At 49.2% G+C, this 27757-nt stretch overlaps 1 protein-coding gene across 1 annotated transcript; it reads left to right on the forward strand.

The window, feature by feature from the left end:
• Positions 1 to 1282: 1282 nt before the first annotated feature.
• LOC108927721 (integrin beta-1-like) lies at positions 1283 to 27275 on the forward strand. Its single transcript, XM_029246108.1, has 16 exons — positions 1283 to 1672; positions 12344 to 12404; positions 12998 to 13083; positions 14709 to 14931; positions 16078 to 16248; positions 17488 to 17726; positions 17839 to 17994; positions 18509 to 18604; positions 19153 to 19242; positions 19395 to 19535; positions 20047 to 20249; positions 20358 to 20596; positions 21206 to 21428; positions 23322 to 23554; positions 23713 to 23879; positions 26133 to 27275. The coding sequence occupies exons 2-16, from the start codon at positions 12344 to 12346 to the stop codon at positions 26196 to 26198; spliced, it is 2394 nt and encodes a 797-aa protein (XP_029101941.1). The 5' UTR covers positions 1283 to 1672; the 3' UTR covers positions 26199 to 27275.
• The last annotated feature ends 482 nt before the right edge of the window (positions 27276 to 27757 follow it).

Here is a 27757-nt window from a genome sequence, read left to right on the forward strand (position 1 = left end):
TTTTAGCTTGCTTTATGTGTAATATATGCAAATATTTGTAGCGAAGAAGCCCAGACCAAACACTCATACTGAGGATGAACATTTTTCCACTACAATAAATGCATTAAAAGGGTCCTCATCTCATTGCCACTGTATTGACAAAGAGCTGGACCTGACACCCTGCTTGACCGCACCCTGGTCGCCTTGGTGACCAAGGAGTGTGTGGGGAAGTGAAATCCAGAGCCCGTGCTGGATACTCCTTCGAAAGCAACACCTCGCTGATCTTTCAGCAGAGGTGGTCTTCCTGGTGTGTGACGGAACGCCTCTGACACTATCTGTATCAGTTTGTGTGGTGTGTTCTCACCTTGAACGCTAAAGTAAACCCCTCTCTGAACCATGAAAGTTAGAAGACGCACACTAAGCAGGAGGTGTCGTAGTGCGGTGATACATTTCACCGAGATTTTATTCCTGGATGCTTTAGAAAAGTATATTGTAGATCTGTCCATCAGCGTGTTCAAAATGTGTGGTTAGGAAAAAGCTGAAGTGTCCTAATACTAGATGGGTTTTCTGTTTTACGGGGGGGACGGCGGCGCGGCGGGCTTAGCCAGGTCCTGCTCTCTGGCGGGTCTGAGGTTCGAGTCCCGCTTGGGGTGCCTGGTGGTGGACTGGCATCCCGCTCTGGGTGTGTCCCCTCCCCCTCCAGCCCTGCGTCCTGTGTTCCTAGGTCAGGCTCTGGTTTGCCACAACCCCGTTTGGGACAAATGGTTTCAGACTGTGTCTGTCTGTCTTCAGTTTTGAGGCATATTAAAGACAAGTGGTTTATTGTGAAAAATATTGCGACACCTATTATTACTATCATAGTATAATGTATAGATAGTCTAACACTCTCCTACTCTCCAGAGTAGTGGGGGCAGCTGACAGTGCCCTGGTTAGGCTTGTCGTTCTGTAGCATGATAGTTGTAGGTTCGAATCCCATCCAGCTGTATTGCCTTTCGGTTGAAGCACTGTACTAATCATGAAATGATTCGGAAAGAGCACTCTGCAGTGGAAAAGGATAAATTAACCTGAAGGTATTTTATTAATAAGATGATAGAATCAATCATCTGTGTGAGTCACAAGGGTGAGACGAATAAATTGTGAAGAAGCAAAAATAATCTGAAGGCGCGAATGTGGATGACAGTGTTATGTTAAAGGAACTTTCATCCTTTTAAAGATTACGGTCAGCTCCGCGCGCGCGTGTGTGTGTGTGTGTGTGTGTTGGGAGCCCATGACGTGTTCGTGGCATTTCCTGAGCGGGTGGGTCCCGATGAAGAGGGAGGAGGAGGAGGAGGATCGTCGGACGGCTGCTGACTCGTCCTTTTCTGCGACTCCTCCGGACTCTCGTGTCTTCGTCGCCCTCCATGTGTCCATCGCTTCCGAGCTTCTCCTCGTTTGTCGCAGGGAAAATGGTTTAGGTGACGTGAAGCAGCTTAGGTGTGTGTGTTTTGTCGCGAGTCAGCGATCCGACGGTCGTGTACAATAAGTGTGTGTGTGTGAGGTCGCCGCAGTCGGAGCAGGACCCCCCCGCCCCCCACCCCCCACCGGGAGAGTGTGGACAGCGAAGGACGGAGCGCGACTCGGGATTTAAACACGTACATGCGCGTCCCTTCCGGGGCGAACGAAAGGTTCTGGGTTCGAGCAGCGCTCCTGAAAGGTCGGTACTGTGGAAGTGCTTTGTCTTTTACCCGGGCCGGTGTGTTTGCTGTAATACTTAGTAGTGATCATGGCATGATGATCGCCGCGCTGTCTGTTTCTGCCACCTTCTCTCTCTCTGTGTGTGTGTGTGCGCGTTTTTTGGCGCGCGGCTTTGTGCTGCTGGGACCGGTTTCCCGCAACCCCGGGGCACTGAAAGTGGGGCTCTGTGTGTGTGGTTAACGCTCCGGTATTTCTGGGTGGGGATGGCGGCTCAGCGTGAGAGAGAGGCTATCGGATACTCTTCCGTCCATTTTTATCTCCCTTCCTTTTCGATCGTGTACACACACTTTTGGGTCAACACACACTTTTCACACACACAAATATGATGAGGATGATTTTGCTGGTGGAGGCGGTGATCGCTGTTTTGTTCGTCCGGCGGTCCACTGCGGTCCCGGCCGGACGCGATGACCACCAGGCCCGGGTCCAGCGCTCCTCGAGACCCTCAGACACACAGGCCGCCGCCGCCGCGCTCGCCGTTCCAGGCCGTGTGGCGCCTGCCTGTCCTCGCGCGCTGGATACATTGTAACGAGTTCGGTGCGCGCGGCCCCTTTGTTGTGCCGCCGACACGCGACACGGGCTCCGCTCTGCGAACCCTTCGGCGCTCGTTTCACCGCCGTGAAAACTTCGTTTTTTTGCGCCCGCGGTGTTCAGTCGGTGCTCAGCGCCGTGCTTCACCTAGTGGCAGAACTTCACTCCTTTGTTTGCGGGGAAAGGAGAAGGAGGGGAAAAAAAAAATAACTTTTTTCCCCTTTTTCCTCCCCACGATCCCAGTTTAAAAAAACTTCTCGACTTTTCCACAAACCGCCGCTGGATGTTGTTTGTTAAGTCGCTACTCCGGTCTTACAGTCGCCGTAACAAGTTACAGCCGTGATGATAAAAGTTAGTTCTCGCTGTACTTTTTTTGGGAGTGTCTCCGTGGACAAAATGTGTCCCCCGAGGCCCTTTTTCAGCGGCCGAACAAAGCCGAGCTTAGTTACAGCGAAGTGAGACACGAGCACTTGGGAGGAGGAAAATTAAATTAATGTTATTTTCGACAAACACACAAATTACGGCAAAGTCGTTTTATTTCTAAGTGTTTTCTGGGAAATTGTCCGCTGTGACGTTGCCTCGCCACATATGATGATGATGATAAATTAATAATACATCGAGTACATATACTATTAGTGTGGGTTTTTTTTGGTTTTCTGCAGCGAATGTGTGAATTATTAGACTTGGATCAACTTAGTTGCCTTCATTTTGCGTCCATGTCCCGTTTGCACCACTTTTCCTCACCCTTTTCCTGACTTTTTTTACTCAAGTAGTCCAGATTACTCATTTTTGCGTTTTTAATATGTATGACACAGTCAGTTGTATCAATGCAGTCCTGGTCCACTTCAGTTTTTTCCTCCCATTATCCTTCTGTAAATATATTGTAGTTGGCTCTTTTCTACCCATTTGTACTTACCTTTCTGTTTTAGTGGTGATAGTGGCGCCCCGGTGACTGGCCATTGCATGGACATTGTGTAATTTAATGTCTTTAATACTGACCAATGTGTCGTTCCGAGTTGGGCTCAGTCTTGAAAGTGTGTTAAAGTGTACAGTTGTTTTGCATGGACTTGTGTGCTGTGTCACTTTTAAACTAGTTCGATGTGTGTGTGGTTAACCAGTGGTTCGAACCACAATCTTCAGCACTTGTTATGTGTGTCTGTTTGTTTGTGGCCCTGTATCATGTTGCTTGGAGATGTGATCTTTTGCACTTGAGCTCATCTGCTAGGTGATGACACCTCAGTGGGTTCAAGATGCACAGCCAGTGTTGTCCCATTTCCTTTATAACTGTTTTTGCGCTTTTAATAATTCTAATACCCTTCATGAAAACGTATATGCTTAAATGTTGTTGTTTCATGTCTTTACATTTACTCACTTAGCGGACGCTTTTTTCCAAAGCGACTTACAATGCATACTATATAGTGTTACCAGCCCACACACCTTATTTACCAAGGTGACTTACAGTGTCAGACTTCGGGTGCTCTGGTTTCCTCCCACAATCCAAAGACATGCTGTTCAGGTTCCCCAATAGTGTGTGAGTGACAGAGAGAGTGTGTTCCACTGATGTACGGATGAGTGACCCAGTGTAAGTAGCGTATCTAGCAGTGTAAGTCACCGCGGTGAATAAGGTGTGTGGGCTAGTAACACCGCATAGAGTTCATTGGAAGTCTCTTTGGCAAAAAGCATCTAAGTGAATAAATGTAAATGTGAGTACCTTGATCAAGAGTACATAATACAGCCGCACAGGAGTCGGATTGGAACTGAGCACCTTTCATACTAACAGACCACAATCTACTGCAACAAATTGACGGGCACAGTAAGGGTTGAGTTAAATGTTTAAAGGCACTCTAACGTGTGCTGAACTGTGTATGTAATAAACAGGGACAAGCGGTTTCAGTCTGTGTGTGTGTGTGTGTGTGTGTGTGTGTGTGTGTGTGTGTGTGTGTGTGTGTGTGTGTGAGAATCCAGTGTATGTTTTTAATCAGACTTCTTAATAGTCTTAATTTATAAACATTTTTATGGCACTTTTCATGTATCTCAATGAAAAGAGCCTAATGGTATTTGGGGATAATCTGCCCTTTCTGTACTTTCTCACTATAATCTTTTGTCCTAAAAGAGAGTTGGTTTATGACTGAGTGTAGACCCCCCCCCCCCCCCCGGGACACTGCTCATCCTGTCTTCCATCAGAAACATGTCACCTTAACAAATTGACTTACGTGTGCTTCGATTTCTTACCTGCTTACGTTCATTCGTTTAAACATTGGAGAAAAGGTGTCTGTTAATGTGTAATTTATCTTAAAGCAGTTTATTTCTGAATAATCCCAATTCTTTGTCGATTGATATGTGATCCAGGCTGCTTTTGTGCGCCCTTCACAGAAAGCGGATGTGCTCCGTCGTGCCACCGGTTGCTGTTTCCTTGTGCTTTTCCGCGCTCACGTGATTTTGATGTCAATACATTTGACTTTGGGAGCTCTGGGCGCTGAGCTGGAAACGCTCGCGATTCCCATTTCAGGGCTCTTTTCATGCGCTTTGTCCTCTTCCTGTGCCGTACCGAACCTTTTCGAGCGATCGAGGTCCAGTCCCATTGTGTTTCACGGAATCCACGGATCACTTTAATTAAGCAAATGGAGGAGCCGTGCTTCTTCTGGAGCGGCTGTCGCTGGGGGAGGGGTGGTGGGGGTGGTTAAGGTGAGTCATGGCAGCTACCATTGATATAACCACCCCCCCCCCAGGGCCAGATAACAGCTGTGAGAAAGGCTTTGCGCTGCAGTAAAATCCCTCCCCTTTAAATCTCCTGTCTTCTGGGGTCATAAACCCCCGACGCAAGTTGTACTGCCGATGACGTGAGTTTCGGCCTCTTTCTGCGTTGTGTCACGTTTACGGCTCATTTCCCGACCTCTGCTTCGAACACATCAGCAGTGGCCACGATGGTGAGGTGCTTCCCAGGAAGACCAGCCTGCTTGCCATTTACGAGGCTTCTGATTTCACAGTACCGCGACAACACTTCGGGCTGGTGACGGGTTCAGGGAGCCCCTCCCTGCCACTAGATTGTTGGAAGACCGTAACGGTGGGGGCAACAGGAGTTCAGCTGCATCTAACCTTTGATCTGCGAAAATGCAGGGAAGGGCTGTAATCGCTAGGTCCGATTTTGGGCTTTGTGGCATTGCGTGGGGTTCGACTGGGGTGCCAACCCCTTTACACACCCACTCTAGCTTTCGCCCGCAAAGCAAAGTAGGCACTGTGTCATTATGTGGGACATGTTTGTCCCAGGTATTTAAAAAAAGATAAAAAAGAAAAAGAAGAAAAAAAAAAAAAAAAAGGGGGGGGGGTGGGGGTTGGGCCAGACTGTTGAATGAAGCGGTTTTGCTCAGTCCCATTGTTTGCCTCCTAACAGTGCTGTGCTGTTGAAGTGCAAGATGAGGTAAAAGTACTGGAGAAGCTGAAATTGGTCTCATTTTACATTTATTCATTTAGCTGATGCTTTTCCCCAAAGTGGCTTGGTGTTAAGTTTCTTGGAAGAGTTCACCCATTTTTTTCAGTTGGGTCATTTTTACTGTATCAATTCAGGGTAAGTACCTTGATCAAGGTTAATGCAGCAGGAGGCTGGATGAACCTGGGGCCACTGAGTCCTAAGGCGGTGGCTTAAACCGCTGCGCCACCTGCTGTACGGTTTTGACTTGGCGGGAGGAGGGTGTCCGCAATACTGATTAGTGCATCCCACCCCCATGGAGAAGGAAGGTGAGTGTAGTGAAGAAGTGTCTATGGGGACTGGAGGAGCTTGGTAGATGGGGCAGACTTTTTGCCACATGTAGTTTGTGTGTGTGTGTGTGTGTGGTGGGGGGGGGGGGGGTGCACACAGCAGCAATGACACAACAAAAACAGACTCGCTGAGCACAGGAAGCTGTATCTCAGTCTAACCTCCATCCAGCAGTGCACAGGATGCAGCTGCTGTCTCTCTGCAGACCCCACTGCTGGCGCAAGGCCGCCACCCATCATGTAAAGGTCTTTTCAGGGTCTGAAGTTCAATGCACCGTTTGCCCCGACGCATCGCCACGCGCTGGTAGAGCACGACCGAGCTTTGGAGTGCAGGGGAGCACCAGTCACCATTCTGCGTGTGTGTTTGTGTGTGCGTGCGCATCTCTCACCCACAGACACCCACATCCTCCTCCTCTCTTCGCTTGACTCCTCAGGCAGAGGTTATTTTCGATGCGGAAAATCGGCGTCCAGAAAAAAGCCTGAGTGGAACACGCCGTCACCTGATTATCTCCTGTTTCCGCGCTCTTTCCGTAACTGCATAGTTCGTAACTTTTCGTTCGCTCGCGAGACGTCTTTATTGATGCCAACTTCACGGCCGTTTTGTGACAAACACACCTCCGGTGGTATAATGGTTTGTAGCGAGACAGACGGTGATCTGCAATCAGCTATTTATACAGCAATGTAGTGTGACACGCACTGTCTGAACCGCTCGTCCCATTCGGGGTCGTGGGGAGCCGGGGCCTAACCCGGCAACACAGGGCGAGAGGCTGGAGGGGAGGGGACACACCCGGGACAGGATGCCAGTCCATCGTAAGGCACCCCAAGCAGGACTTGCTCTCCGGTGAGTCTTTGGCTCAGGACCCATCAAACCCACTGCGCCACCGCGTCTGCAGGCTCTAGTTACCTGTTAACCTGTCACTCGTCTTTGGACTGTGAGAGGAAGCCCACGTGAGCCCTGCCGCTTTGAACTCAAAACCACCAGGTGGTGTGGGGCTCCAGTGCTGCCTGCTGTGCGATTTTATATCTATTCTTTCCTTTCTCTCATCTTCTTCTCCCAGATCTGAGCTCTTTTAACATCCGTGTTCTCGTAGAAACGGTCACGTCGGAGCGAAGTACCTGTTACTTGTGCCTTTTTACATTTCCCTGATGCTTTTCTCCAGAATGACTTTATGCTCTTAAGGTTACAGTGATTCCAGTTATTTACCCAGTTTCACAGCTGGGGAATTTTACTGGAGCAATTGAGGGTAAATACCTTGCTCAAGGGTACTACAGCTGGAGGTGGGGATCAAAGCTGCGATCTCTGGATCCAAAGGCAGGAGCTCTTAATCACTGTGCTACAAGCTGCACCGTTTTCCAGAGAATCGGCTTTTTGAGGACGAAAACTGGAACTGGAGCGCAGAAGGTCCTTTACCACGGTGCCGCTGGCCGATTGTGCTGCGTGGAGGGTGTCCGTAAAAAATACGTACAGGGGCAGCTGGTAGTGTAGTTAGAGCTGCTGCTGTTAGACCCAACGGTCACAGGTTCAAATCTCACCTCCAGCAAGTTATGTACCCTGAAATACTGTATGTATGCTGTGCAAAAATAAGTTTGCTGCTCTTTCTGTGGTTCTTTTAAATTCCCAGCTCAGGGCTCTTGTGCTCTTTAATTCCGTTAAAAATGAAGCCTCTTGTGATGATTTGTTTTTTTGTTTGGTTTCGCCTGCTTCCAGAGCGCCGCTCCTCCACTGAAAGCAGCTCGGCGGTCTTCGCGTTCGTCTTAAGATGCTTTAAACGGAAACTTGAGCGTGATCTTTCGTAGCGCATCCACTGCAGGAAATGATTGAGATCGCGTTTTCTCAGTTTCCATAAACGCGTATTCTCGCTCGCGCCGCTCCTGCGCGGCCGTCAGGCCAGTATAAACAAGGAATGTTCTGGTACCCAAGCTTCCATCTCCAAACTTGGGTTTTACGTCCATAAAAATGGTTAGATCACGAGTCACTTTTTCTTTTTTTATTATTTTATTATAAAAAAAAAAAAACCTTTACTCTCTTTGGAACCGGTTCAGTCCATCTGCTAGGAATGCGTGGCTTTCTTAGCAGACTTTCTCGTCTGCTCAGGTTCCGATGAGACGTTTTGGTCAGTGATGCACCTGGATTTTCGCTAAAGCTCCTCAGACTTTTTCCCCTTGTTTAAAGCTGCAATCACTGCATCTCAAGGTATAAAATAAGATCTAAATTAAGGTCTGAGCTTTAAGAGGAACACGCGGAACCACCAAGGTGGGGATCTGCTGCTCCGTGCGCTTCTGAATGCGGTCCTGGGGCAAGTTCGGAGTCCGGAGGCACCAGGGGATCATCTGCACGTCTCCAGCACCGTGGGCTCGAGGCCGCGCCGTGTCCTGAACGGGGTCGAGGGATGTTCTTTACCGCGGGGCGTACGCCGAAGAGCTGAGTGGCTTCCATAGTGATGCAGAGGAGCGTCCTCCAGAACAGCTCAAGATCTTAATTTTAGAAAGATGAATTTCTGTGTTATTTCTAGAAACTTCCAGGAGGGGAACCAGCAAGGTTTTGTCCTTAATCTCTGTGCATCCCACTGATTTGTATCTGGCGATTTAGGGGGTGAGGGGGGTGCGGTGGCGCAGCGGGTTGGACCGGGTCCTGCCCTCTGGTGGGTCTGGGGTTCGAGTCCCGCTTGGGGTGCCCTGCGACGGACTAGTATCCCGCCCTGGGTGTGTCCCCTCTAGTCCTGCATCCTGTGCTGCTGGATTAGGCTCCAGCTCCCCGCAACCCCACATGGGACAAGCAGCTTCAGATGGTGTGTGTGTGTGAGAGAGAGAGAGAGAGAGAGAGAGAGAGAGATCTATGGGGCGCCATACCAGGTAGTACTGGATGTGAGTTTGCAACCCACACAGGCTGTGTGGCATTTGTACGTGCTCCCAGTTTCCTCCAGGTGCTCTGGTTTCCACCCACACGCTATAGAATTGGTGACTCATTGCCCATTGCTTGTGTGTGTACTTCTCTATAGACGTGTGAATGACTGTAGGCAGTTTACTGCAGTAACTAACACTGTTACACTGGGTATAGGTGTCAGATCAGCACTAATTAATTAAATTGGAGGAACGATCTGCTGAATGAATAGATGTAAATGGTATGTAAGAGGACCAGTTCGGTGTGTTGTGTTGATATCGGGACCTGGACACGTTCCACTGGTACTCGTGCTTTGAAGGGCACTGTGTCACGAGGGGAGGGGAGGGGAGGAGAGGGGAGGGCGGCAGACAATGGAAGGAGTGACTCCTTTCTCCTCGGGGTGAGTGGCTAAGAGGAAGGGACGGGGAGGGGTGAAAACAGCGGTTGGTGTGTGAATGACGTGTGTTGTAGCAAATCGAACTTTACTTCAGAGGAACTTTTAGCAGGCGTAAAGTGCTCTGCTGTGGGCTCATCGTGTCCCAGCAAGACCCCCAGAGCCCTGCTCTCCTCAGCATCGCAAACGCTGACCGTACCGGGGCCGCCGCAGTTTTTCACAGGAAATGGGTAATCGGGGTGGGGGCTGCTGCCGCGATGGAGAATTCTGGGAACGTGAGATCAGCGAGGAAGCGGGCAGCTGTCTGACCAAATATGGAGCTCCTCGCTCACTGCTTTCCCCGCCCTCACCGGTGGGGGAGTCGGGCTTTCGGGAATGTCGGCCGGCTCACGCCTGTCCCGCGTGTCCTTGGGCGTCTGTTCACTGTGCTCTCACACACACACACACACACACACATGCTCACAGTATGACTCCACACCTATACCAGCCAACAGACTGTTAGTCAGAGTGTGTGTTCCAGTGGGAGGTGCTGTCTCATGTCCGTTTTTAGTACATAGACACATCTGAGTGGGGCTTAGATGTAATGAACAATGCTTCTATTGGCCAGTCGGTGGTATAGTAGCTGGAGGGCAGCTCGCCGACTCCCTCGCCGCCCCCGGTGAAAACTCTGCAGCAGGAGGCGTACTGGTTAGGGCTGCCACCTTCGGTTCAAGTCCCACCTCCTGCTGTGGTAGCCTTCGGCAAGGTACGTACCCTAAACTGACCCGGTAAAAGTTACCCGTCTCCGTGAATAGGTCAATCATTAAGTCGCTTTGGAGAAAAGCAGCAGCTAAATAAATAAACGTGAGTTTAATGTTTCAACAAGAAGGTTGAAGGTTCCCAGATGTTCATCAATACTCATCGGTAATAAGTTGACGACCGGAGGAGGCCGTCTGAGGGCAGCAATGCAGCTGTGACTGAAATGCTGCAAAAATATATATATATATACACACACACACACACACACAGAGTCCAAAGCCGCACATCTCAAGAGGGGTCACGGTGAGCCGGAGCCTAACCCAGCAACACAGGGCGCAAGGCTGGAGGGGGAGGGGACGCGCCCCGGACGGGACGCCGGTCCATCGCGAGGCATCCCTAACAGGACTCGAACCCCAGACCAGGCCAAACCTGCTGCACTACCACGCCCCTCCCCCGTAAAAATATAGTACAGGACCAAAGTGGTTTAATGCAGCCCTCTTTAGTCTTGGTATGGATTAAGCACCGTTAAGAACCGTTTTTGGTCCAGTGAGCTGTGGAAGGTAATTCCCTTTACCTCCCCTCTTTGCTGTCTGCAGCCTCTCAGCTGATAACACTGTGGGGGGTGGGGGTGCATCCAATCAGCCAATCAGCCTGGAGGTATCAGCTCAGCCATCATGTGTTCTGTGTGTGTGTGTGTCCGTCCGTCCTGCAAGTCCTGCGTTTCTCCTCTTCTATGACTTTAACATTAACGCGCTACAGATGGTACTTCGGTCTTTGCAGAGACGCCACAGCGAAATTTCACTTTCCACGCTTCTGAGCCAAACTATTCGAAAGATTATGATTTCGTGAAACCTCCCTCCCTCCCTCCCCCCGTCGTTACGCTTACTTTTCAGCATTCCTTCCCCGGCCCTTTCTCGCTCGCCCTGCGCCGTGCTGTACCGTGCGGTACCATACCTGTGGTACGCAGTGAGCCAGGGCTCTTGTCTGGGCCCATAACTCAAATTTGGATTCCCAGAAGTAAGAACGAGCCCCGAGATGACGGAAATTCCCGTCGGATATCGCATGTTTCGACAAGACGCGGTTCTCTTTTCATGCGCCTCGCGGCGTTATGGTGAACGCTGCGCGCCGGCTATGGCGATTCTCATAATTTTGCATGAAATATGTGAGAAGCACGCTGGTTTTTATGCCGCTTTTCTTTTCGGGGAAGCGCAGGTAGGCAGACTGATTCATGTGCCGGTTTTGAGTGCGTGCACTTTCGGACTGAGTGCGTGACCCCTGGGTGACTCCTAGGGGTTTCGGTTGAGGTGGCTGCGGACGCGGATGGTGGCGAACGCGGGTAGGGAAACGGCACGAGCCGCACCTTCCGTCTGTTACTCGCGGGGCTCCTCGGCGCGCCCCCCGGTTACACCTGAGCCGCGAGACCGTTGGCTTCCGCGACCGCGATGCCCGTCCGCTGTCACGTGTAGCGTGACTTCGCACGACCTCTCGCCTCCAGGTGTCGCAGGAACCGTGGGTGTCCTCGCTTCGGTTATCGTTGAGCGATGCTCTGCGAGAAGCCGCTTGTTCCGGCCCAGAGTTCTTCAGCGCTGGGAGCCTCTCCTCCCCCCCCACCTCACTCCCTCTTTGGCTTCAGAATTAGTATTAAGTGTTTTGTTTATAATGAGTCTGCTCGCTGTGTCAGTTTAATGCCGTTAGAATGAGTTGAGTGGCCCATCCTGGATTTTACAGCGTTTATGCTACAACAAGTGTGTAGTTTGTCTTGTTGAGGGTACGGGGAACAGCCCCCACCGTCGCCTCCCTCCCGCCCCGACTGATGCTATTTGTGGAAGAGAGCTGGCGACACACCGCTGGCCCCGGGGACTGGAATGGGATTGGGGCTGATGCTTGTTTATTTAATTATTCAGGGTGGTGTATCTGGGATGGGGTCATTTTTCATTTATATTTCTTTATTTATCCGAAGCAGCTTACAATGTTAAGATATAACAGTGATTTAAGCATTTATACAGCAGGGTAACTTTTGCCGTATCAGTTCATGGTAAGTACCTTGATGGAGCTCTACAGCAGGAGGTGGGATTCGAACCTGGTTTGGGTTTCGTATGCCTGGAACGTGCAGCTTTAAGGGTAACTTTTTATATGAAGTCCAACACAAGTCCTGCGTGCAGTGGTTCTCGGGCATGGTGCTGGTGTGTGGCTGCGTTACTCGAGTCTGCGTGTGGTATCTGGACGGAGGGGGGGGTGACACGGGAGGCTAAACCGCTTCCTAACCGCCACTCTGCATGACCTACTTTGGCTTTAATGTGGGTTTTTTTCTTTTTTTTTTTTCCTCTCCCCCCTAGATGGATCTGAAGGTGCTGTTGATATTGTTTGGAGCTGTTTGTTGCAGCACTGCTCAGCAAGGTAAGGTCTAATCTCACTCCAGTGTCCTGGGTGGGGTGGGGCTACTGCTGCTTAGTTTTTCTTTCTTTGTGCTCGGAGTCTTTTTGTTTTCCTCTCCTCAGCTGCTCTTTGGTTTGCTTATGCACTGTTCGCAAACTGTTACCTTTGTCTGGTTCCGTTTAGTCACACCTGTAGGTGGTTCTGTTAAGAGTGCTTTATAAAGGTAAACGGATCATTTGTGAAGTTATCATCAGCTGCTGGGCAGTGGATGAATCCTAGCTTATTTATAAGGAATCAGTGTCCCTCACTCACTATTTTATGTACGTGAGTCTAGTAAAATAGTGTGTGTCATACACTGGCGATCCAGTTTGCGGTGTCTCATGGACCAAACAGGCACGCAGTCCCTGTGCGTTGATGTCACTGCTCTGCACCCCCACCCCCCATCCCCCCAGCCCCCATCCTCTTCCTTGGGGTAGAATGTTCCAATGAAGTTTCCAGTTAGGGTTTGCACTTGGGTTCCAAGTAAAATAACGTTGCTCTGCTGCGGTGTGTCGGACGCTTCCGCTCAAGCACGTCTCCCGTTGCTCACGTTCACTTTCTTCTGCTCTGCACAGATGGGACCGAATGCATCAAGGCAAACGCAAAATCCTGCGGGGAGTGTATACAGGTTAGCGAGAAGTGCGGCTGGTGTACGGACCATGTAAGTACTGTTCGGTGGCTGAAGGTTGTGTGAGAGAGAGAGAGAGAGAGAGAGAGAGAGAGAGATGGCATTCTCCATTTTCGCTTATGCTGCGCCCAGGCGTGTGGTCAAACACACTCTTTTAAAAGATCGAAGGCTTCCTTCCACATTTCTCCTTTTCACTTTGTCAGTTCCTGAAGAGCCCTGCCGTCGCGTTCGGGTGCCGCCAACATGCCGGCCTCCCTTGCGCGTGGGCTGCGTTTCTGCGCTGCCCGACCGACAGAGCCATCCCCGTGCCTCGGGGGACACCCACCGGCCCCCAACAACAGGCCCCTTGTCCTCCCTGCCTTTCTGCACGACGGTAGCCGCACAAAGCGCTCGCTGTGCGTCACCGCCGTAGGAATTCCGCACGGACTTTACCCCGTTTACCCCGCTGGTGCTGGAGAAATACAGAATCGGTGTTTCCCAAAGGAATATTCAGGGAGGGAAGGCTTCAGATATGTTAACTTGGAAGCATCCGTTAATTCTTCAGTTTGGAGAGCTGCCGAAAAAAAGTTTTACTTTTTTTAAAAATATGAATTGTATCATGTGGGAGCAAATGTCTTTGTATGGGGTACCGACATATGAGCAGCGTTGGATTTATCATCTGGCAAACATGCTGGTCAATTTTGCCGTGCCAAATTTTGCTTCTACAGTCAAAAAATACATTGCAGTCTTGCGGGAAAAATGCAAAAATCTCACTTAATGAACAGTTTTAATAGATAACCGAAGATCTGCTGCCGCATATGTTGTGAACATTGTATGAACATCACCACTTCTTCTCGTGAAATATTGCACCTTTGTAGGCAACATTTTCTCTGAAACAAACTGTCGCTCTACGCAGTAAATAGTTTAAATCTATTTGTTCCCTTCATCGGCTTCAGTTTTTTTAAAATAAGTTTTCAGTCCGTTTTTTGTTGTTAAAGTATAAAATTATGCAATCTGCATGTATAATGTTCACAAACATTTTTTTTTGTTCATAAAGTCAAATTTTTGTTTCTTCATGATCTGTTTTTAACTGTACCTAGTTTCAGAGCTGCATATAAGGTGTGATCAGGAAAACATAGTAATTTCCCACCTTCCGTGCCCCGTAAGTCTTAAGCTGTGATACAACTAAGAGCTGCGTTTGGATGCTTGGTTTTGTCATCAGATCCTTCCTTTCACCTTTCTTTTGTTTTTCTTTTGGGAGCAGAAAAAAGTCATAGGGGACAGTTGGATGAATGTGGAGGGCGAGGTATTACAGGAATTTATTTATTTATTTTCCCTGCCAAAAATTGTTGGATTGAGGCTGCAGTGCGGGAAGGAGCCTTGTCACGGTGCTGAAACCACTTCACCGTTCTCCTGCAGCTCCGAACGTTCACCCTCAAATGAGTTGAGGTGCGAGGGTTCGCCCGGCTTCTGGGATACTTCTATTTTAACGAGGCAGTAGGTGGCGTAGTGGTTTAGTGGTTGGGGCTGCCGCCCTTGGACTCAAATGCCCCAAGTTTGATTTCCACCCCCAGCGGTATTAACCTTTATCTAAATTATCTAATTTTGTCCTGGCGTCCCGTCCCGTCCCGCCCAGATCCGGCACCTGACGCGTGGCCGACCTTCTCGCCCATCTCCAGGAGTTCCTGAAGCAGGGAGAGCCCAAATCGGCCCGCTGCGATGACCTGGAGTCCCTGAAGAAGAAAGGCTGCAGTGTAGCTAAGATCGAAAACCCCCGGGGCAGCCAGACCGTCGACAAGGACGTACCCGTGACCAACCGCAGCAAGGCCGGAGGAAAGAAGCTCACTCCTGAGCAAATCACGCAGATCCAGCCCCAGAAGCTCACCCTGAACCTCCGATCTGGTAACTCTCGCTTTGGCTCACCTGTCACAGCAGAATCGCCCTGTCAGGGCAGCAGGTGGCGTAGTGACTAGAGCTGCCACCTCCAAGGGCACAGGTTCCACTCGCAGCTCCTTCTGTCATACCTGTGAGTAAGGTACTGACCTTAAACTGATACAGTACAAATGACACTGCTGTATGTAAATGTATGATGATGATAATTGTGAGTAACATCACCATTGTAGGACCATTTGGAGAAAATCATCATCTAAAGGCATAAATGTAAATGTCAGGGATAAATTGGCTCAGGCAGTGAATTTCAGCTCTTACAGAAGACGCACACACACATTTTGTGAACCGCTTGTCTCATTCGGGGTCATGGGGAGCCAGAGCCTAACCTGGCAACACAGGGCGTAAGGCTGGAGGGGGAGGGGCCACACCCAGGACAGGACGCCAGTCTGTCGCAAGGCATCCCAAGCGGGACTCGAACCCCAGAGCAGGACCCGGTCCACCCCACTGCACCACCGCACCCCCCTTACAGAAAACATTGTGTTTAAATGTAGAACCTCTGTCTATAGTTCCGTAAAAAGCATAAAAAAAGCTTGATGAATGTCATTGGTTTGAACCTGAAACCCTGAAATACTCAGTTAATCGTTCTGAAGTCTGCGTGCAGCATATTAAATCATCGGAATAGGATCTCCGTGGTTTGTGATGAAGGCATTGAACAGTTTCCTTTGGAATTATTTATTATAATAATAATCACTCTCTCTCACACACACACACACACACATTGACTGAAACCACTTGTTCTAAGCGGGGTTCACGGGGAACCAGAGCCTAACCCGGCAACATGGCGCAAGGCTGAAGGGGGAGGGGAAGCGCCCAGGACGGAACGCCAGTCCATCACAAGGCACCTCAAGCAGGCCTTGAACCCCAGACCTGCCAGAGAGCAGGACTCGGCCAAATCCGTAGCACCACCACGCCCTCTTATAAAAATAATTATTATTTCTTTAAATCTATCATTTACTGCGTGCAGTCACTGGTGTTCCGGGAGCTGATGTAAAGTGTCACGTTATCGAACGTTAATCTTTCGCCTCCGTTTCCAGCTTTACGCACCACGTTACGCCCGTTGTCAGGATCCCTTCCAAACTCCCGTCTCGTTTCTCTCAGGTGAAGCCCAGTCCTTCAATCTGAAGTTCAAAAGGGCTGAAGATTACCCCATTGACCTCTACTACCTGATGGACCTGTCCTACTCCATGAAGGATGACTTGGAAAACGTTAAAAACCTGGGAACGAGCCTGATGTACGAGATGTCCAAGATCACTTCGGATTTTCGCATCGGTAAGAGTCCGGCACCGGGCGCTCTTTGTCAACCCCCCCCCCGGCGAACGGCGTGACCGCAGCCCTGTTCTCTGCTTCTCGTGTTATATTTCTTAATCTCTAAAGGTCCGGCGAAAATTTCGGTAACGGCGTCTCAGGCCTTCGAATGTCTCTCGGAATAAGTCGTTTTATTTTAACTTCCTTAAGATTTGCAACAAGATCCTGTTACAGTAATGAGAAGTGATGGAGCTATAGGGGTTATGGAGAAAACAGTGGCATTAAATGCTTGGGAACGTTGGAAAAATCACTTTATTCCACAGCGAGTCTGTAAATACGAGAGGCACTTGAACAAATGTAACGGCATTTAGAAACGTATCTCGACACCGTAACTTAAAATATATTTTTTATTGCTTGTAGTGGACTAAAATTTTTAAGAAGTGCATGAATTAATAGCCAGCTGTATAAATGGGTAAATAACTGTAGGAAGATTAATGTAAGTCTCTTTGGCGAAAAGCCGCAGATAAATAAATAAAATGTGAATGTAATTTTAATTTGGGTTGCTGTAAAAGTTATTTAAAAAAAAATATATAATTGATTATAAATATTTTAAATCTATAAGCATTGCAGGAATGTGTTTAGAAATGTGATATTTCAAAATTAATTTCTTAAAAAAAATTGAGGGTAATTTTAAATACTTTGTTTCTCAAAATAGTCTCAGCAACTGAAATTTATCAGAAAGGAGTTTTACGTCGTGGGGGAGTGAATATCTTTGTATGGGGGGCCAACGTACGAGCAGGGGCACATTTATCATTTGGTCGCCCAGGGGTACCGACATTTGTAGGTGTCAAATTTTGCTTTTAAAATCAATCAATCAAATTACAGTCTTGGGGGGGGGGAATAATTAAACTTGTTTAATAACAAATGTTTTTAGAAAATTACCCAAAGTTTTTGAAAAATTGAAGATTTGCAGCCTTATACGTGACGTTAACATCGTATGAGCATCGCCGCCTCGTGTCTTCGAAAAGTTGCAGCTTTATAGGTAACGTTTTCTATTAAACTGTCGCTCTACGCAGTTTAAATGTGTTGGCTGTTCCCTTCGTTCCATTTTTTTTTTGTGTCGGCGATGATCTCGGTTCGGGTCGCTGGGCCCTGCTTGTGGCGCCTCTTAACGCTCGGGTGCTGGTTGCCACCGCCTGGTTTTCGTCGACGCCCCACGTGCGTCTTGGTCACGGCTCACGTTGCTGTCGCCTCCCGCCGCAGGTTTCGGCTCCTTCGTGGAGAAGACGGTCATGCCCTACATCAGCACCACGCCGGCCAAACTGCTGAACCCGTGCACGGGTGACCAGAACTGCACCAGCCCCTTCAGCTACAAGAATGTGCTGAAGCTCACCAACGATGGGCAGCAATTCAACACGCTTGTGGGTCAGCAGCAGATCTCTGGGAACTTGGACTCCCCAGAGGGCGGCTTCGACGCCATCATGCAAGTGGCCGTTTGCGGGGTGGGTGTGAAGCCCTTCCGTTTTAGCTGCAAGCTGCTCAACCCGCAGCTTAGTCCTCGGTAAATTGCGGTTTTGTTAGCGGTCTGGTTACTTCTTGGCCTTTCCACCCCAGGAGCAGATCGGCTGGAGGAACGTGACCCGACTGCTGGTGTTCTCCACCGACGCTGGGTTCCACTTTGCCGGGGACGGCAAGCTGGGCGGGATTGTGCTCCCCAACGATGGGAAGTGTCACCTGGAGAATAACATGTACACCATGAGCCACTATTATGTACGTGTGTTTCTCTCTCGGTATTTAATTGCCAGTCTACCCCTTTTTTTTTTTTTTTAAAAAGCAAAAATATGGATTGAAGAGCACTGATCGCTCACTACCCCCCGACCGGACCGCTGCGCTCTGCTTGGTGGTCCCACGCACAAGAGGCCCAAAATCTAAACTCTGAAGGCTCTCAATTCTGGCCCCAGTGAGGTGATCTCCCTCTGTCTCTCAGAGCTGCTGAATCCCTCCCAACATTCAAGAAGGGTCTCAAGCACAAATTTCCATTTCAACATTTGCCACAAACACCTTTGTATCTCCTATCAGCTCTATATGCAGCTACCCATGTGCTGTGTGCTGGTTTAAACGGTGGCATCAGAAAAACGGACTGAATTGCCCGTCTGCATCTTTGGCTCCCTGTCTGGTGGTGAAATACACTATCGTTTACTCTGTTTTTACACTGCTTTGGAGAAGAGTGTCTGCTAAATGAATAAATGTAAACGTATCCATTTTTGCTTTTCCACCCCCTCAGGATTACCCTTCGATCGCTCACCTGGTTCAGAAGCTGAGCGACAACAACATTCAGACCATTTTTGCCGTCACCGAGGAGTTCCAGCCCGTGTACAAGGTAGCTGTGGCGTGCCAGCTTCACCTTGGGTTGCGGGGTCACAAAGCGCTCTTTATTAGGGGTCCGACGCTTTTGCAGACAGGAGTGCTGTGCGCCAGCCTACACACACACACACACACACACACACACACACACACACACACAGAGTCTTACTTGTTCCCGTCACCTGCTGCGCACCGGTTGACGGCTCCCAGTCCGAAAAAGGCCCTTTTATGGCCACTTACTGGTGAATTGTGGGGTGGATTCCAGCTGTATGGTTCCAGATTCTTTTTTTATTATCCGAGCAGTCTGCCTGTCTTGGAAATCCAGGCTATTTTCCTCCTCCGGAGACGAAACTGAAACAGATTCTAAATGCGGCCCCTTCTTACGTTGCGGCTATTTCCAGAGCTGCCTCGTCCCTCGTGTGGGACGCGTAAAAACGGGCTCCCGGACCAGGGAAGCGGTTCGGGTCTTGTGCCAGAGATGTGCGACGACGTGGGCTGGAGGGGGCTGGTTCCGCGCGTCGTCATACGCTCCCTTTCAACTGCTCCTCTTGTCCCTCCATCCAGGAGCTGAAGAACCTGATTCCGAAGTCTGCGGTGGGGACTCTGTCGGCCAATTCCAGCAACGTGATCAACCTTATCATTGACGCGTACAACGTGAGTGTGTCCTTGTGAGAGTAGTGTACGTTTTTTTTTTTTTTTTTTTTTAAACCTATTACAATAGGATGCAAGGCCACAGCCAGGATGCACTAGAGCTGTTTTTTCCCTTTTCACATCGTCGATTGTTACCTGGTGTTTCTGCGTGGCAGTCTCTGTCATCAGAGGTCATCCTGGAGAACAGCAAGCTGCCGGACGGCGTGACCATCGCCTACCAGTCCCACTGCAAGAACGGGGTTGTGGGAGAGGGGGAGAACGGCAGGAAGTGTTCGAACATCTCTATTGGAGATGAGGTCAGCGCCCGCGCTCTCGTTCGCTCGCCTTAATGTCAGAGCTTTCGTTTCCTGCCAGTGCTTGACGTTCGCATCCGTGAACCCCTGGCAGCTCTTCCTGTCCCCTGTCCAGCACGGTGCAATCTCTCCATCTTGCATGTGTGTGGGTTTTTCCTGTGAGCAAGAGCTTCTTAAAAGCTTCTGCTATATACACAAGAAAAGGTGATATTTAATAATCATTCCCAGGGTGTCTGCGGTACACGCATTTGGGTCAGTGTTGCATTACATACATTTATTCCTTTAGCTGATCCTTTTCTCCAAGGCTACTTACATTGTTACACTTACAAGCATTGCTCTACAGCTGGGTAATTTTACTGGAGCAATTTAGGGTAAATGCCTTATTCAAGGGTACTACAGCCAGAGGTGGGATTCGAACCCACAACCTTTGGGTCCAAAGGCCCTAATGCTGACCACTACGCTACCAGCTGTCCCTATGTGGTAAGTAATTTTTATTTTCTTTTATTCCTCACAGGTCTCCTTTAACATCAGCGTCACGGCGCACAAGTGTCCCAAGCAGAACAAGCCGGAGACTATCAAGATCAAGCCGCTGGGCTTCACCGAGGAGGTGGAGATCGTCCTCAAGTTCATCTGCGAGTGCGAGTGCCAAAAGACGGGCGAGGCCAACAGCAAGATGTGCCACAACGGCAACGGGACCTTCGAGTGCGGAGCCTGCAGGTGCGCCGCTTTCTCCAGTTCGCTCGTTTAGCTCGGGGTGGGATTCCGGGTAATTTATTCGCTCCCTCGCCCACGGCACCCGCTCGTCCCCGCGTCCCTCCCGCTCAGGTGCAACGACGGCCGCGTGGGCCGCCTGTGCGAGTGCAGCTCGGACGAGGTGAACAGCGACGACCTGGACGCCAACTGTCGCCGCGACAACGGCACCGACATCTGCAGCAACAACGGCGACTGCGTCTGCGGCACGTGCGAGTGCAAGAAGAGGGATAACCCGGAGGAGCGCTACTCGGGCGAGTACTGCGAGTGCGACAACTTCAACTGCGACCGATCCAACAACAAGCTCTGCGGAGGTGGGCCGATCTTCCCTCCCGTAGGGGGCACCCTGTAAAGCGCTTTCCTTCCCTTTAAGCTCATTCATTAGTCCGACCCTTTTCTCCAGGGCATCTCGCACTCTTCAGCTGCTTATCGTTATTTAACACTTCGTACGCCTGAGTAGTTTTTCCTGTATCAATTTGAGGTAAGTGCCATGATTAAGGGTACAAGAGCAGTAAATGGGCTTTGAACCTGGCTCCTTCAGGCCTGGAGGCGAGGCACTAACTGTTCTGCCACCTGTTGCCCCATGGGTGCTATAGTAAACGGCATGTGCACATTTACACCGTGGGGGAGCCGGTAGCGTAGCGGATAGAGCTGCTGCTTTTGACCCCCAACGGTAACAGGTTCGAGCCTCGCCCTCAGCTGGAGTACCTTTGAGCAAGGTCCTTACCCTAAATTACTCCAGCAAAACGACCCAGCTGTATAAATGGGTCAATAATTGTAACTTTAACATTGTGAGTCACTTCGGAGAAAAGTGTGAGATAAATGATAAAATGTAAATGTACAGCAGATTAGACGGATGGACTGTTTGGCTCCGGCCTGATGTTCGAACCCTTTTGGTAACTACTCTCCCCACCCCCACCCAGGACACGGGCGCTGCGAGTGCCGCGTGTGCATCTGTGACACCAACTACACGGGCAGCGCCTGCGACTGCTCGCTCGACACCACAACGTGCCTGGCCTCCAACAAGCAGATCTGCAACGGGAGGGGCAACTGCGAGTGCGGTACCTGCAAGTGCACCGACCCCAAGTTCCAGGGCCCCACGTGCGAGATCTGCCCCACCTGCCCCGGTGTCTGCGCGGAGCACAAGTGAGTCTCCTGGGGTGGGAGTTTGGAGCTGGAGCCACTCTGTTGGCCCGGTTACCGTGTTTTCTCCGTTGGGGGGGGGGGGTCTTCGGATTTTCCTCCGTTTTGAAAGCTCAGTTCACTGAAACGCCTTTTGGATTTTTCTAGCGGCAGGTGGCATAGTGGCTAGACCTGCCACCTTTCGCTCAAAGGACCAGGTTCGAATCCCATGTCCTGCTGTAGTACCTTGATCAAGACACTTGCGTTTGGTTGGCATAGTTAAAATGACCCAACTGTATAAATGGGTAGATATTTGGAAGGTAGCGTAACACTGTAAGTTGCTTCTTGGAAAAGTATCTATTAAAGAAATTATCTGCGTATAATAAAAAATATATATTTTTCAATGTAATATAGGGGCACTGTAAGTTGGAGCCCTGAAATGCTGTAACCTGATCGCTTACTATAGTAACTCTCAAGGAAGAGGCATGTCGGTGTTCGGACCGAGACCGAGTGCGGCCTTTCCCACAATGCACCGTTTTTGGTTTCCCACCATTATTTAGAGCACCTTTATAAAGTATTCACCCCCTGCGGACTTCGTGTGTTGCTGTTGCACAACGTTGTTAAAGTTCTGAAAAACCTGAATTGAATCGGTTGCGATTCTCTGATATGCATCAATAAAAAGTCCAATATGGTGAATACTTTTTATAGATCTTGTATTAGCTTTGAGAATATGAGTGGTTTCCGTTCCAATGACCTTGTCGTAAGTTGGGTTTGTCATCAGTCTCATTTCCACTTCTAGCGTATTATATGAATCATCAGGATGAATAGTTTAAACACATTAATGCAACGCTGTACTTTTTGACTAATTTCAGGGCTTTTTTTACACACACACACACACACACACACACACACACACATTTTCTGAACTGCTTGTCCCATACGGGGTTGCAAGGAACCAGAGCCTAACCCGGCAACTCGTGGCGTAAGGCTGGAGGGGGAGGGGACACACCCAGGTCGGGACGCCAGTCCGCCGCAAGGCACCTCAAGCGGGACTCAAACCCCAGACCCACCAGAGAAGAAGACCCGGTCCAACCCACTGCGCCACCGCGCCTCCCGTGGGCTTTTTTTAATATAACAATATTTTCATGCTGCACTCGCTTCACTTTTGATTTCTTCAGTTTTCTGTAGCTTTCTTTTCTGCACTTGAACAATACTGTTTTTACTTTATAATCCTTTACTCTAACAGAGAGAGTGTGTTCCACTGATGTATGGATGAGTGACCCATTGTAAGTAGTGTATCTAGCAGTGTAAGTCGTTGGGTGCTCTGGTTTCCTCCTGCACTCCAAAGACATGCTGTTCAGGTTCACCCATAGTGTGTGAGTGACAGAGAGATTGTGTTCCACTGATGTATGGATGAGTGACCCAGCGTAAGTAGTGTATCTAGCAGTGTAAGTCACCATGGTGAATAAGGTATGTGTGGGCTGAGAACACTACATAAAGTTCAGTGGATGTCGCTTTGGAGAAAAGTGTCTGCTACATAAATAAATGTAAATGCCTTGTAATTTGAATTACAAACAGAGCATTGTGAAAATAGAACAGTTTTTTGGTAAATAAAATGCAGTCCCTGACCGAGTCAATGAATTTGGTCCTTTGGCCAACCGGAGTTGTCATACAGCGGATGGAGTGGCTGGTGTTACACGTTACGACTGAATGTCAGGACTCGAAAATAACACCCTAAGGTTGATGGGACATCGCAAGCGGCAGTCGCTGTAAGTCGAGGACCCCCTGCATTCGTCAACAGAAAAGTGCGGACAGAGCTTTAAGGGTCAAGTCATGCACTCTGGTACTGTATTTCGCCTTTTGGTACCATGTTGGAGCACTGTGGTCAATTTTCTCTGCGTGTGTCCGTCCACGCAGGGACTGCGTGCAGTGCAGGGCCTTCGGCACCGGGGAGAAGAAGGAGACCTGCGAGCGCGACTGCGGCTACTTCAAGCTGATCAAGGTGAAGGACCGGGACAAGCTGCCCCAGCCCGTACAGGCCTTCCCCCTGATGCACTGCAAGGAGCGGGACAACAACGACTGCTGGTTCTACTACACCTACATGGTGGACAACAACACGGAGAAGATCGTGCACGTGGTGGAGAAGCGTGGTGAGTAGGCCTCGCTCTGCAGCCCGCTGGTCCCGCATCGTCCGGTGCTTGTGTTGGGTGTTGGCGCGGGGCCGTGAACTCGGTGTCCGCCGGTAGTTTAAGGAAGCCAGGGGGACACGGTCTTGTCGATACCCTGACCGCGTTTCCGTGCGCGACAGAATGCCCCGACATCGCTGACGTCCTCCCCATCGTGGCGGGGGTGGTGGCCGGCATCGTGCTCATCGGCCTGGCCCTGCTGCTCATCTGGAAGCTGCTCATGATCATCCACGACAGGAGGGAGTTCGCCAAGTTCGAGAAGGAGAAGATGAACGCCAGATGGGACACGGTAAGGCCCGTGCCCTTCCGGACTTTTCTCCGCGGCTCACCGGGCGTTTGGTTTTGGACGCCGTTTTATTGCGCGTTGCAGATGTCCCTAGCTGCTCTGGTGATCTCCGCTTCTCCCAGAGGGTGGGAATGGAAAGCAAAAACACGCCTGCAGGGTGTGCCAGTGTCTGGCAGGTCTTCTCGGGCCCCGGGGCCTTTCGAGGCTCATGCTGGGTTTCCCCTTTCGTTTCCATGGTCCGGGTCCCTGAAAGAAGGTCAAACCCTCATCATCTGCTTAAAATCAATTTCATGCTTATTTCCCCACCCCTTTGGTGTAGCGCCCGCAGCAATTGGAAATGAAGGCCCCGTTGGATCCTCCCTTTGAGACTGACCTCTTTGTTCTTGAAGTAGTGCTGCCCCCTAGAGGTCGGTCATTGAATTACATTGACCGGCAGTAAAATGTGCGTGTTAAACAGAGTGGTGGTCTGTCCCACCTGGAACCTTGCCCCCCGTAGGTATCTGTAGGGTGGGGTGGGACAGGGACGCTGCAGTTTCAGGGGACTCTCATTAGTGGGGGCGCTTGCAGAGCATCGCAATGTTGATGCAATGAGCAGTTTGGCCTTTCAGGTAGTTGAAATGCGAACTTCCACAAAGTGCCGACCGCTCTGAACTTCTCCCTCGACTGAATGCCGAAGAGAGATCGCAGCCCCCCCCCCCAGTTGTGAACAGGCAGACATTCTGTAGCAGCCTGTGTGATGTGCTTCATTGGTGACATGAGTTCCTAGTTTATGTGTATTAATGTTCTGTGGGTTTCACACTTGGGTTGTGTTGTTTGTTCATCTGATGGTTATCAGGCTTCGTGACGCCTCCACGCCAAGCATCTGAACGCACAAAATAACTGATGACGAGTTTCACCGAATTTGACCTGTTTTATTCTCATTTTGTTCATCTGTCGTGTGTGTGTGTGGTGACACGTGAGTGGTGTCATGTCCCATAGTCAGGTCTATAGACCATCAACCCAAAAAGAGGAGTATAACTTGTGATAACGATTAAGGAATGAAGTCAGTCAGATGGGTTAACATATTAGGTGACCATCTATGTTTTATAACTGTTTTATAAACATTCATATTGGATGAGAATACGAGGAATAGGAAGAAATCTGAAACGCAGCTCCAGGGTTGAAAGGCGAATCTCTTTTCCAAGCCCTAAGAGTCACTCCTGCCATCATGTTTGTGTTCCTATTTCTTTGTCGTGTGTGTGTGTGTGTGTGTGTGTGTGTGTGTGTCCTGTTTCTTGCTCTGACTTCCTTTCTGCCCTGTCGTTTATCTACCCATAGCAAGAGAATCCCATATACAGGAGTCCTATTAATAAGTTCCAGAATCCGCACTATGGACGCAAAGCTGCAGTCCTCTGAGTCCCAGTTTGTATTCCAGTTCTTTCCTCTGCTTTTTGTTTTCTGCATGGTTTTCTCTCTGCGTGTGTGTGTGTGTGTGTGTGTGAGAGAGAGACACATTCATGTTCCTGTCACCTCCAGAATCCCTCGTCTCCATTTGCCATTTCTTGCTGCCAACAAATATCATTTGGGACTTGCTGATAATATAATTTTCAGCTGTGGGTGTTCAGTGGGACGCGTAGCGAATACATTCTGTGACTCGGTGAAACACACGCAGGCATGCACACACACACGTGCGCAGACACACGCAAAGCACTCCTTGTAGACAGACACCTATGGGATGCACGCAGTCTGTTGAAGGGCAGGTCTAACAGGGACATTCTGTAAATCACCCTGCCTTGCCTATTATACGGCGGTGTGTCTCGGAAATTACTCTGCTTTTTCCACGGCTGCGTTCGACCGCGCTGGGGCAGACGTGTCCATCCCGGTCTGTATCCGGTCTCCTTTGGCATGGTGTGACCTTTGACCTTTACTCGTCCATCCCTGCTAAACATAACCCAAACGGGTTCTGGGCCGGCGCTCTAAGGAAAGCATGCACGAATTCAATACCGCGTTGACGTACTGGAGGTGAATTAGTCGGAAATTAACCGGCTAATTAGTCAGATTTAATGCTGAAATCGGGGGTTTCGGTTGGATTGTTTCTTAAACTTTTATTAACTGAGATCTGAACGTGAGACCACTCTGCATGAGAAGGCTTGATGTAGGAATAGTAAAATGCGAGAATTTATTTTTCACATAATAATAACAGCTGTGTGTTTTCAGCATGTCCGTGTTGCGATCGATGTGCCGGGCCAAACTTTCTGCCCTGTGTGTGCCTCCTAGGGTGAAAATCCCATCTACAAGAGCGCCGTGACGACTGTGGTCAACCCCAAATACGAGGGCAAATGATGGCGCTCCACTTCTCTCATATCAACACTGTATGCAAAAGATTGACGGAGGGAGGGGAGGGAGGGTTGTTTTTTTCCTTTCATTTTTGTTTTGGTTTTTAGTCACAGTATTATAGCTAAGTTAGGCCACTCTTTCTCTTTGTTTTACTAACAGTTTGTTTTTTTTTTTTTTTTTTTTCTATGCATCATTTTTAAGGAAAATGTACAGTCATGTATAAAATTTGGGTTTACTTTTGTTTTATATGGGTAATTTTTTTTGCCGCAGGACTGGCAAGGTCAACAAATGTCAGGTTGTGCCTTTTTCCTTCCGCCGACCCATGTGGACGGAGGGAGAGAAACTCTTTCTGTGGAGTTTGAGTCATGAGCGTCAGACAGGACCTGAGATGAAAGCCGGGATCTCTGTACCGTGGTAACCGACATGCTGTACAACCTTAGGAGGTGCTGTGGAAGTAGTTGGTGGGTTCTGTGCTGATTCTTACAAGCATGGGAAAGATGGGTGCTTGCATTTGCTTTTTTCCTTTTTCGTGTTAAATATGTGTATCTGAATGTGGTATAACAAACTGAATACTTTGAGGACAAGTGAATTATGGATGTTGGCAGAAAGTAACTTTTAAACTCAGGTCCTTCTCTGGGCTCATTTTAAGCAATGCCAAATATAACTGCCTTATTTGCGAGACAAAAGCCTTATTTTTAAAGAATTTTCCGTTGGTAACTACAAGCGAATTTTGAAGACCGAGATCCAGTCCACACTTGTTTCTATTGCTTTTTTCCTTTTATATTTTTATGAATTTTAATTTTTTTTTTTTTTTTTTTTTTTTTTTTTTTTTTACCCCCCCCCAAGTCAGGAGGCTTGCACGTTCCCGGCCTTGTCAGAAATGCAACGTCTGTAAAGATCAGTGTTAAGGCAACGGCCTTCCAGAGCCTTAAAACTATAAAAAATGTTGTCTATATGTGTCACGTTATTGTTTTGAAAGTGCCTTTTTTTTTTTTTTTTTTTTTTTTTTTTTGTTCCTGCTTCATGTTCACTTTTTTGCGCAATGTTTCTGAATTTATTTATTAAATAAAGTACCAAAACAACCCTGACTGACTGTGCGGTCCTTGTTCCTTCCCACCGTGTGTGTGTGTGTGTGTGTGTCAGCTCAAACACAGCTGCTTCAGACCCTTCAGACTCACGATGTGAACGTGCCTCAGACTGGCACAGGCACACAGTGCTGCACAGCATATAATGGAAACCAACAGAGAGCAACAGGAAGCTGCTGGTGTTTTTATTGCAGTTGCGCGTTTCAACATCCTGCTGCAGGAGACCAAGCCGTGTTGCCATTGGCTCAACGCAGTGCATGGTGGCTGCTGATTGGCTGGTGCGTCAAGAGCACAACCAATGTGGTAGTTCACAGAAACGCTGACTTTGGGTGTTGGGTTCGGCTGGCCCGTGACATTCCAGTCAGATATATCTAGGTATTAATATTATGTATGTCAGGAAGGGATATTTTTAAGTATGACATATTGGACAAGAAATATTGTGCATTATTTGGGTGAACTAATCTAAGGCCTGAGTTTGTG

The sequence above is a fragment of the Scleropages formosus genome, chromosome 19, assembly GCF_900964775.1.
Source record: "Scleropages formosus chromosome 19, fSclFor1.1, whole genome shotgun sequence".
NCBI classification, from domain to species: Eukaryota; Metazoa; Chordata; class Actinopteri; order Osteoglossiformes; family Osteoglossidae; genus Scleropages; species Scleropages formosus.